This window comes from Conger conger, chromosome 3, assembly GCF_963514075.1.
Source record: "Conger conger chromosome 3, fConCon1.1, whole genome shotgun sequence".
In the NCBI taxonomy this organism is placed as follows: domain Eukaryota; kingdom Metazoa; phylum Chordata; class Actinopteri; order Anguilliformes; family Congridae; genus Conger; species Conger conger.
Genome location: NC_083762.1, coordinates 52524553 through 52536562, shown reverse-complemented (window position 1 = coordinate 52536562; position 12010 = coordinate 52524553). Strand labels below are relative to the sequence as shown.

At 41.8% G+C, this 12010-nt stretch overlaps 1 protein-coding gene across 2 annotated transcripts; it reads left to right on the top strand.

The window, feature by feature from the left end:
• Positions 1-11842, top strand: txlng (taxilin gamma). Of its 2 annotated transcripts, none has more exons than XM_061237059.1 (10): positions 1-140; positions 1782-2040; positions 2454-2545; positions 2902-3072; positions 4581-4775; positions 6862-6981; positions 7955-8029; positions 8606-8698; positions 9024-9119; positions 10530-11842. In XM_061237059.1, the coding sequence occupies exons 1-10, from the start codon at positions 90-92 to the stop codon at positions 10824-10826; spliced, it is 1449 nt and encodes a 482-aa protein (XP_061093043.1). In that variant the 5' UTR covers positions 1-89; the 3' UTR covers positions 10827-11842. The 2 variants fall into 2 exon arrangements, with proteins under 2 accessions (XP_061093043.1, XP_061093044.1); XM_061237060.1 differs by having other exon boundaries at positions 11-140; positions 1827-2040.
• Positions 11843-12010: the final 168 nt, after the last annotated feature.

Sequence of the window (12010 nt, the reverse complement as noted above, 5' to 3'; positions counted from 1 at the left end):
ACTGGATTTGCAGTCGGTACTCTTGCTAAAGTCCCTCCCCTTCTTATATAGCTAGCGAGATATTTCCCCACTTTATATTTCGTCACAACATGGCGACGCATTCTGATGCCAGGGTCGATTTAAACCCAGAAAACAACCAGGTACCGATTGTTCTGCTCACATTGTTTCAAACTGTACAGTGATATAATTCATGCGAGAATGACCCCAAATCAAATGTTTAGTTTGGATGTCCAGGTGACTGTACTGTGTGGGTCTGTAAAACAAGCATTTGAAAACCAGGAAATGCTGCTACTAGCTCGCTAGCTAGCAAGAAGTGGACTGTCCTCAGCAGGTTGTTTGCGTTCACGTTTGTATCTGTAGCCAAGTTAGCAAAGCTACGCATTATTTTATAGCAAATGTCCTAGCTGGTGTACGCATGCTGTTGAACATTCTGACAGGAACTTTGCACGAGCTTGCTCTACCTAGTTAGCTGATGACACACCAATGTTATCGTTCCTATCAAGCTAAACTAGCTATGTAACGAAAGCAGTCCCATTTACGATAGGTAACTTAGCTAAGCTAGATAATGTAAAGTTCATCATGTGTGTAGCGCATCCAGCTAAATTGCTTGTCCCATCAAGGCCCTAAAGGGATTATATAAATCGCTTCAACTAACGTTAGCTGATCAACACAACTCTTCAACTGCTAGAGAGCTAGCCTTGAAACGTATGTAATGTTACTACGAATTGGCACAAGCTGTCGTCAGACTGATATAATGTTATCTAGCTAGCTAACCATCTGTCTAGTGACAGTAATCGGTTTTTACTTGTTTAAAGTTGTTCCTTGTACTGTCACTACGTAGCCTCTCCTTTCATTTCTTTTTCGTTAACTTGACTAGCCACAGTTTCATGTAAATAAGTGTTGCGAAATGTGCTTTCAGTATTGTGCGAGAGATAAAGTGGCTAGTTGGCTGGAGAAGCATGCAACGAATCTTGGCGATCTAGCCAGCTAGTGGCAACTAATATGTTGTATAAGCATATCCATACTTGGCAAATGCTTCAAATAAAAATGATGAATAGACCGTAGTGGATCTAACGCAGTGGAACTGGTTCGTGAGTTAGCTAGATTAACATCGGTAACGAGTTCAGTTAGATGCGAGTTGGATTGCTCTTTTTTGCGGGTCGGAGGGCGGCGGCGGCGGTGGCGGTCCGTGTACCAATAGTTTACTGTCGGCATTTGCTAACGTCGCCACAGGAAAACCAATCTTGGTTTCGACTTCACGTTAACCAGTTCGGATTTAGCACTGGAATTGGCAACCATGTGGTTGTAGACGGCGCTGGTATTGATCCTGTTCTGTCAAGCACGTGGTTAAACTTCACAGGCGTTATGAATCCTGTCTCGAAAGACTGCAGTAACATGAAGTAGAATCAAGGGTTTGATGTAAAGTCTAACAAGTTCGAAGCCTTTTATATACTAAGATTTGAGTTGTTTACGGGAGAAAGGGCTCTTTCCTTTTTAAAAAAACTCTCGGGGGCACACGGACTTCATAGCAATCGGTAACGTTAATGCGCATTCCTTCGTACAGTTAGCATTTTTTTAAACCAGGGGAAATTCAGGTTAGAAAATTGTGCAGCAACTGCACCATTTAGCCACAAACTGTTATTGGCAATTCAGTTATTTTCCCCCTCGAAACTCGTTGTGAGTGAAGATGCTTCTTTTTCTCTGTGTAGGTCTCTGGATTAATTTCAGGTTCAAATCTGACCGATTATGTCGATTTTTCTCTGACTGTCCCTCTGGATCAGTTTGGTAGCTCTTTCATGGAGACAGCCGGGGTTTGTGGGATGCAGGTGGCGTCCCGGGGGCTTTTGGGGAGCAGTTGCTCCCTCCCTGACCTGGACAGCTCCAGCCGTGCTGCACTGGAAGGCCTTGGAGAGTTGTCCATTGCCTGCTGCAGCGAGGAGTCCAGGGGGGAGACCCCGGGGCGCGAGGACAGCCGTATCGACCCCCCTGACGGAGAGCTCGACCCTGACGGTGAAAAAACAAAGGAAAAGAAAGGTTTAGGTAGGCTTATGGATAATGTGTGGTTGACCTGTGACCCATGTGTACAAACGGCACAATTAATTGGATGTCTGAACATTTACACACCTAGCAAAGTTTATGAATGGCACAAATCACTTTACAACTATGAACATTTAACTGTTCATTATTAGTGCTAGTTTGTATATTTATCCATGCCACATATTGTTATTATATATCTTTAGCGATTAGTGATTTGGGCTGTTTGACCGACTAATCTTCCCTGAAACTGATTAATTATTGCATAAACATTGTGTAAGCGAGTGTGTAGTGTCTTTGTAAATGTATTTTGTTCAATTTCCAAATACTTCATTTGTCATGCTGTACGCATGTGAACTGAGGTGAGAGGTGACTGTTAATTCATAGTGCAGCAATGTCTGTCACTTCTTTTACCACAGGAAAAGAGGTTTTGTTGTTAATGCAAGCCCTGAACACACTGGCATCACCGGAGGAGAAACTGGCTGCCTTGTGCAAGAAATACGCTGACCTGGTGAGCAGTTTTCAAATTCAAAATTTCAAAAACTTCAGTTTTTTTTTATCAATTTAAAGGCCCACAAGCATATTGTTTGCGTTTTTGGGCTTTTCATGTCATCTTGGAGCTTTTGATTAATATTCCATACTGATTCAAGTAAAACAATTGCAACTTTGGTAGAAGTATGCTTATTTAACTGCTATTTTTCCGAGCTGTTGTAAAATGATTTCCTGCATGAAATGATGTAGGCTTTAGAATAATTATCAGATGAAATTGTTAAATGAGAGCAGAGAACACCGATAGCTGACCACAGGCTGCTCTGGGGTCAGGATTAGGGACTTCTCTTAAAGCCTTCCCACTCTCCTGTCCCTCAGCTGGAGGAGAGCCGGAGCATGCAGAAGCAGATGAAGGTGCTGCAGAAGAAGCAGTCTCAGATCGTCAAGGAGAAGATCCACCTGCAGGGCGAGCACAGCAAGGCCATTCTGGCACGCAGCAAGCTGGAGAGCCTGTGCAGGGAGCTGCAGAGACACAACAAGACACTGAAGGTGCGGCAGGGAGAGGGACCATGAAAAGGGATGCGTCAGCCACCTTACTCGTAGAAAACCGAGGGGATTCTGAGTACTTTTGATACTTTTGAAAGCCCAACAGTGGTTCTCACTCCTTCTCCTAGAGAGCCACAGGGTTTGCTGGTTTTTGTTTTCACCTTAATATCAGGAACCAATTCAGACCCAAGTAACACGGTAAAGGGAGTTTAAGATACCCAGGGTTTCTTTGTGTAACTTTGCTTCACAAAATCAAACGACCGCTATCGGGCTTAACCGGTACTATGAAGGTGGTTACCAACTTGCTAAGTGTAGACAGGCTTTATTAACCATGATCTGTGCGTGTTCCTGTAAAAGTGGCAGTATAACTTGGGCTGTAGGCTACTTGAATGGCATATTTCTCGCCTGAGAAAAAAACTGATATGAATAAATATAATGGATGGATACAAAATTAGAACATGAAACAATGGCAATATATCCAGATTTAAACGAACTCAGCTTCATAGTGCGGGAAACCCAGGATTAGAGCTTCAGTTACCTTGTTAACCCCGCAGTCTTGCTTCGTAGTATACTCCCAGGACCAACAGTGAGAACCACTGCCATAGAACAACATTGATGGTGATTGGTGGATACGGTGTTCTATTGGTTGTAGTCCATGTATTGTGTATTGCGTGGAGATCCTCCCTGTTTTCTTCTGGTAAGGTGAAGTCATGACTGCTTTATCCCCATTTTATTATCTTTGGTGTCGTGTACACCACTGTAACGTTTGGGTATGTTCATATTTTGCCAGGGATCTGCAGCCCTGGTCCTGGTGAGCGAGCGCACAGGTTTTGTTGTCACAGTTACTGAGCACTTAATTGATCAATTAAAGCTGCTCATTGACCCACCTCAACCTCACCTGGGGGGTGTTTCACAAAGCTGGATTACTGAGTTTGCTTCATGACCATGCCAAACAGCCAAACGCGCAACGTATGCTGCATGCCTAACCTGGCCGGGGCAGTTTATATTCTGGTTATAAAAGCACCGTCCTTCAACCAATTATCTCCTTGTAAAGGGGGGTCTCTAGGATGTTCCCTTTGAGGTTTGCTGGGCTGGGACTGAATTAACATGATATGTTAAGCTTCTAGGCTTCCATCGTAGTACACCCCCAGGACAAGGTTGCAAACATCTGCTTTTCAATTTTAGTAGATACGGTGGATTTATTCCATGCGTCCAATTTGGACTTGGACTGGAGATCTCACAAGCTATTCCCCTATTCCTTGATTACCATCATTACATAATAGAAATGTGCCCCCCCCGCCACCAAGGGGGAAGTAAGCAACTGTACTCTCCTATTACCATTATGGGGTCAGGAACGGGGAGAAAAATCCCCACGTACCAGATTTAAAAGGGTTCTAATTGGTCCTTATGTCCTTGCAAGTGTGATCCTACCATTTTCTTACAAATGATTGATCAATTGCCTGTGTTGGTGTATCATGTCGTTCTACTAAACAGTGCTTTGTTCTACACAGGAGGAAAATACCCAGAAATCCCGGGAGTATGAGGACAGGCGCAAGGAAGCCACGTTGCACTTTCAGATGACGCTCAATGAGATCGAGGTCCAGATGGAGCAGCACAACGTGCACAACAGCAAGCTGCGGCAGGAGAACGCCGAGCTTGCCGAAAAGCTGAAGAAACTCATTGAGCAGTACGAGCTCAGGGAGGAGGTGAGCCTGGGGGCGTGGCCTTGCAAATCCATGCAGATGGCAAAACCGTCTCAGAAACCCAGATGGTCAGATGTATGAGATCTTAAGATGCTCTTGCTTGGCTGTCTTGGTGTAATACTTTCTGTCCCAGTGATGGGGCCACACCAGGGATGTGCCAGCTTGGTAATTTGTCTGATGCTGAGAGGTCAGTTTGTGGAATTATTCAACCACGTCCCTGTTGTCGAGGGGTACCCATTCATGTGCCATGGAGGGTATGCAGAGTATGCAGGTTCTCATTCCAACCAATCACAGCCGATTTCTCTAATTAACTCCCATTCAACCTGACAGGAGGGAACTAATTCAGCCATTGTAGTAATAGGTGAAACCTGAAAACTCTTGGCCCACCATGGCACATGATTGGGCACCCCTGTCGTTGTTCATTTGAATCACCTTAGACCAACTAACAGTAGCTAGACTACTGCAGCAAGGATTACAGAAAAGTAACCATTGTGCTTGTTAATGTTAGCCATGATTTTAGCCTAGAGATAGTTTGTCAAAACATTAGTGTTACTTTCTTGTTTCACTGTTTTCCCTTCACCTATCTACACAAGGACACTCACAGGGACGTTAAGTATTTAATTGCCTGCTAGCTAACAAATGCCTATCTGGCTGCTGCATGTTATTGGCGCATTTGACAAATAAACATTAATTTGATTTAATCACTTGGCTGACTCCAGTTAACCGATATATCTGGGTACGGTACGTTACTGGCATCACAAGGTTTTATCCACGACACAGGCTTTTCCAAGTTTGTCTTCAGCTTCGCCTGCAGAAGCTTTGTGGCTTGTAGCTAATGTATTCTTCTCACAGAACTGATATGTGATTCCGCCATCAGCCACACTATTGTAGATGTCAGAGGAATCACCCATTTTTTGATCGCTCTTGTTTTGTGCTATATTAAATGCTGCTTAGTATGCTGCACGATGCCACAGTGCATCACCTTGTGTAGAAATTAAATTATAGCGGCATTTCAGCAAAAACGCGACAGTTGATCTACTCCAAATTGGTTCATTTGGTAGTTTAACTTGATCAATCACATTCTAAACGGCAAATAATTGATCATCGATTAATCATGAACATCCCTAATCCAGCTGTATAAATGGATACTACGTGTAAATGTAAAAAAAATTGTGTAGGTCACTCTGGATGAGCATCTGTTCAGTGCCTGTACTGTTGAATATATTGGGGACATTCCAAAAGCAGGTGGGTTTATCACTCTGAGCATCAGTATGTTCACCAGACTTATAGCAGACAGCTATAATCCTGACATGTATGGCTAATGAGGAAATTACCTGAGATCCTGTATGTTTGGTATGCACAAACACAGCAATAACATCACTGTTGTCACTATCGAGCAAACTGAATAGCTTTGATATTATTTGTTGAGTCGATTGGGGTTTTATTTTTGGAGTGATGTGATTAATTTTAGACCATAAAACTGAACAAGAACAATTTGTTTTCTAGATCAGAATTTGATGAGAACCTAAAATCAACATAATGCACACAATAAATGCCATAATGTTGCAAAAGTTCTGTAACCCCTTTCTGTACTCATAAAAATTTAAACTATTTTATCTTGCAGGAAAACTATCAAAATCTTGTTTACATATGAAAATCTTTATTCTATAATATAACAATTATTTTTGTTATATAATTATGTAACAACAAAAACATTTTAGTATTTGTTGTGCCATATGTTTTTGTAAATTTGCATAGAAAAGAACAATGGAGTCATCAGTATGGTATTAGTTTCTTCATTGCAGATATCATTGCGAAGCCATGTTCTCTTTGGCAGGACAGGATTTGCCTGTTAGATTGTCTATATTCAGCATATATTTCCAAAGTGTCCACAGGCATTTCCATTGGCAAAAAAAGATTCAAATTATTAACAGAACTGGATCTGTATTCAAAGTAAAGGTATGTAATTACATCAGAACCACACTTGCATTTGTAAAATGTTATTGCATAAGTTTTGTAAAAGATGCACTTGAACAGGAGCTGCTGAGATTTGATTCTGATCAAGTTGTTTGTCTCCCTCATCTCTCAGCACATAGACAAGGTGTTCAAGCACAAGGAGCTACAGCAGCAACTGGTGGATGCCAAGCTGCAGAGGACCGCAGAGCTGATGAGGGAGGTGGAGGAGAAGCACCAGAGGGAAAGGGATTTTGTGAGTGTTGCCGAGAGCAGCATCTGCCTGGGGCAGTTTTGGGAAACTTGGGGCCTGTACACGAAGCAGGTTGAGTCGGTTTGCCAGCTAGCTTCGTGCTTTCTCTAGAGTTTCTGGTATTATGAAAGTCCATCCCTTTTGTGTGGACCAATTATGCTGCTGCGCTAAACTGTGCCCGACCAATCGGCTAACTTCAAACATGGCACGTGTATTATTGGAGGTTCCTGTTTCTGGAAGCATAAAAATTAAAAATCTAATCGGAAATTGCATTTGGTGTAGATTTCATGTGACAAAAATCATGGCAATTTAAATTCATTTTCAAATTAATGCCGACCTTTTAACTGACGTTTCTTTTTTCATACACTAGCCTACATGTCACAACCCTGTCATAATTAAAATGTAAGTGGAAACCATGAAATCTATAACTGATTGTGCGATTGGCTCATTGTTACAAACTTAGGCCCTTTTCTATCAAACTGCCAACCCTGGAACTAAACTCAAAGCCATCTGCAGAGTGAGTTTATAACCAGCGTTGTAATGTTCATTATCCGTGCTGGCCATGTTTAAGATTTGTTGACCTCGGCTGTCTTGGATTTTGCTCAAATAAATTGATGTACTTTTGTGATACAGCGATTAGCGAATTTTCTTGCTTTATTTCCAGATTCTTGTTTATTATATTTGTATTTAAGCTGCTTATTTATTTAACCCTGCCCTGGTTCTTGGGAGAGCTGGTGTTTTGTTGCTGTGTGCTCTTTTAAAGCAATTGATTGCTCTGTAAACCCACATCTGGTTCCTGAGGTCTAAACTGATTTTTAGGTTAAAAACAAAAACCAGGTGGACATAACTCTCCAAGGTCAGGTTTGGGAGACCCTATGGCTTTAAAGCTGAATGTGGATAGTAACTGCCACAGCTTGTAAGCACCAGAACAGACCCTATGCTGGTGAGAGCTAAATGTCTCCCACTCCTTTTCCAGCTCCTTAAGGAAGCTACGGAGTCCAAGCACAAATGTGAGCTGATGAAAGAACAGGAATCCCAGCTCAAACAGCAGGTACAGTCCCAAAGCCCTGTGCTACTAAAGAGTGACTCTTTCCTTATTGGAGTACAACAGAGATTTGATCAGATTTAGGTACATACTCTGCATTCTATTTATGCGTTTGTGCTGATACAGAATTGTACAATGTACATTTGTATAATTCCAGGCAGGCTAGAGCAGACTGGTGTTAGCTAGCATTGAGTCATTGATTCATTCAGTCACATCTTTAAAGTTGGCTACCCTTTTCTGCATATGGCATTTGCTATAAGATATGTTAGTGAGCATTTTGGCATAATTTAGACTGGTATTGCAGGTTTTTTTTTAAAATGTTTTATGAATCATATTAGACTGTGCTGTTCTTGCCCCATTCCTATCATGGCTATCACACGGTATTCTGTTATGGTGCTACCAACAGCTAGCCAGAATCATTTTGAGGGTATAGGTGGGGTTGGAAATGGAGGCGTAGAAGGCCTATTTTGTGTGTAAATACAGGTGAGAAGCAAGGAAAGCTTTGATGGTCCCACCAGAGATATAAGTTATATAAGATATAAGTTACAGAATGATTTTGACTCTTCGTTCATCTCAATGCAGCTCTCTCTATATATGGACAAATTTGAGGAGTTTCAGACAACCCTTGCTAAGAGCAATGAAGTGTTCACAACTTTCCGGCAAGAAATGGAGAAGGTGGGTGGATTCTATGCGTTTAAAAAAAGTGCATTCATAAATGATGTGTACATTTAGATTCATATCTATGGACTGTTAGTGATTAAAAGGCAAAGGCAAATGAAAGCTTGATCAACCAATGGACCAGCAAATATTTTTCATATATCCAGGCTTTAAGATGATGGCAGTTGGCCTACAGCTGTAGACGTGTTCATGATTTTTGTTAATTTTGTTAATTTTTGTTAAAGACTTGAGTGGAATTTAACACTTTGCTGTCCCGAGCTGAAGAAATGTCATCACCCTTCTTCTAGACATTAATGGCCAAACCTCTCTGTTTGCCCCACAGATGACGAAGAAGATCAAGAAGCTGGAGAAGGAGCTGATGCTGTGGCGTACAAAGTGGGAGAACAACAACCAGGCCTTGCTTCAGATGGCTGAGGAGGTAAGGCAGGCAGTGCTGTGGGACTGGAGAGGGGCATGTCTGATGGGGTGCACCAGTGTGGTCTAAAGCCTGATTTATACTTCTGCGTCGAATCTACGCAGAGCCTACGGCATCAAACCACTAAGTGGATAGGCTACAGCAGCAGAAGAACAATAAGTCAAGAAAATTAATGTAATAAATACTGCTCACTGAGTGTATATTTGAATGTAATACTAATATTTTCACAAGTTTTCCACCCACTTCCTGGAAAACAAGATTTTGAGTTTTTTACTGTGCGTCATCTTGTACCGGGGGGGTATGTATGTTGATAAAATGTCTGTCAATTCTCCATGCCCCTCCGATCAATAACCTTTAAAAAAAATTCTCCCTATCACAGAACATTTCTTACTGGACCTTTTGTATATTTGAAGTTATTCATGTTAAGTATCTTGCATTATGTTACTTTTTACTTTGACTTGAATCCCTTAGCATTTTTGGTTCGTAATCTTAGGGTATTTTTAAGTCAATTTGGCAGAGGCAACTACCAAATGCTAGAAGTGGCTATTACTAAAGAGCTAAAAGCCTATTTCTATCACCCTTTTGGCTGTTTACTGTACATGTGCCATCCATTTTGTATACAATAAATTTCAACGCTGTGCTCTCTTGAGCGAGTGGAGAGAAGAGGTCAGGCAGAGAAGAGGTCAGGCAATGTGAGTGCATATATGGACTTTAGCACACATGCAAATAAATTTCTATTGTGTACAAACCTGATTTTCCTTTTCTCAATATGTATGATTATTTGCACGGTGATAGATTTTTCTTAAATTAGGTTTGTATGCTCAAAATATCCCTTCACATGCACAACAGTTTCACACCGAGTCGACCAACTGACAGTCTCTTTTGTAAAGTCGGCTTACTCCAAAGTTTCTTCTCCTTTGCATGACATTATTTGCATTTGACAGACGCTGTTATCCAGAGCGACGTACAGTTGATTAGACTAAGCAGGAGACAATCCTCCCCTGGAGCAATGCAGGGTCAAGGGCCTTGCTCAAGGGCCCAACGGCTGTCCGGATTTTATTGTGGCTACACCAGGATTAGAACCACCAACCTAGCGTGTCCCAGTCATTTACCTTAACCACTACACTACAGGCCACCCCTTTGCCCACCTATGGAGTCTCCTTTGCCCCCTTGTCCCAGGAAATTTAGGTTGGGTTCAGCTGTGAAGGCTACTGTAACAGATGTTCAATGAAATGCACTGTACAAATCTATTTGATTTTATTGGTTTCAGTGCAAATTCGGCACCGATTTTAGCAGTCAGTACTGCTTTACACAAGTTTGTCTGGCCAAGGTCAGCTGCCGTTCATTGACAAAATTCTCATGTCTCCTCCACTGCTGCTCATTGGCTCATTCTACCCATCTTTGTCCTTGCAGAAAACTGTGCAAGACAAGCACTACAAGGCCCTCCAGGCAAAACTGGAGAGACTGGAAAACCTGGGTAGGGCCCTACAGAGGGAGCGCAACGACCTCAATCACACGCTGGAGGGTCTGCAGTGCTCCCCGGTGCAGGGGGCCGGGGCGGGGGAGGGGACTGGGCCCCCTGGCCTCCAGCTGGAGGACCAACCTGACGGGCAGTCCTCTGAAGAGGAAGAGGAAGGGGTAGAGTCTGACAGGGAGGGCGTGGGGCTACAGCCTCCTCCCCCTGTTTCAGAGGGGGGACTCTGCCCATAACCCTGCCCAGGTACAGCCCCTCGTTGACTGAGCCAGGCCCAGAGGGGCTTTTGTTTGGAGGTATATATATTTTTGTGTAATGATTAATGATAAAGTAAGAAGAATACTTGCAATAGTGAATATAATATTTACTCTGTACATGGTAAATATATGGCTTTGTGGTGAGGATTTCATACTCCCGTTTTCTACATCTGTATTTTCTTAGGAAACTTAATGTGGTGAAGGGCAGCTGTGATGCTTTAGCGTTAGGTTCTTGCTTTGTACTTCTTTTATTTTTTTTTTTGCGCATATCTGCCTCATTTTTATGAATTATTCTTTCCAATTGACGATTCCAAGTCTCGCCACTAATATTCATGTGAATTAACATTTCAAAATCATTTAAGAAAAGAACGTATAGGGCTATATTTAATTAGTATCACTTAATCTGTTATGTTGATGGTATTTTAACAGATTTTTCGTAGTATAGTTTGCTGAGGATTAGTTCTCAAGGATTAGAACTCGCACACAGCGTAAGATTTAAAATCTTCATCATCCTTTGGTTAAATTTAGAGGAATGAATACTTGCTGTTGACCACAGTTCATGTGTGATGATGGTTTACAGCTTGAGCTAAATGGTACATTCTCTCTGATCTCCTCAGAACAGCCTATCTCAGTGCTGACTGGATTGTACTGTAGCTTTAACATTTGTGTTTGGAAATTTACAGTTTTATGGAATACGTACCAGTTAACGTCTTGGCAGATGCAGTCTAGGTTAGGGTCCTAATGAATGTTTTGCATTCCAAAATAATCTTCAGTTTTCAAACATATCGCCCTGCTAACTTTGACAGACAGTAGCATCTCAGTGTAGTGTCATGTAGTGTCCTTTGTTTCCCTTCTTAAACTTAAGTTGACTAAGATACTTGTGTATTTTAAGTGACCTCTTCCTTCTCATGTCTTTAATCCATTATATTGGAGATACAGAATGTGATTTCTTTTTTGTACTTTGAAATGAACACAAATAAATTGCATCTAATCCAGCCATTGCACTTGATGCTAATGTTGCAGAGGAACTCAAAAGGCATTGTAGATCATTTTTGACAATGTGATACAAAGTGAAAAGACCCAAATTAATGAATGTAGACGTACTACTTTTCTCACTTGTTGCCAAGCTCATGTTCAGCTTTTTTGTGGGTCTGAATAAGTGA

Excerpts from the sequence above, each read along its gene's own strand:
- txlng (XM_061237059.1), top strand. The coding sequence starts at position 90 with ATGGCGACGCATTCTGATGCCAGGGTCGATTTAAACCCAGAAAACAAC. Across the intron at positions 3,073-4,580 it reads GACACAACAAGACACTGAAG|GAGGAAAATACCCAGAAATC; the intron begins GTGCGGCAGGGA and ends TGTTCTACACAG. Across the intron at positions 8,699-9,023 it reads TCCGGCAAGAAATGGAGAAG|ATGACGAAGAAGATCAAGAA; the intron begins GTGGGTGGATTC and ends TTTGCCCCACAG.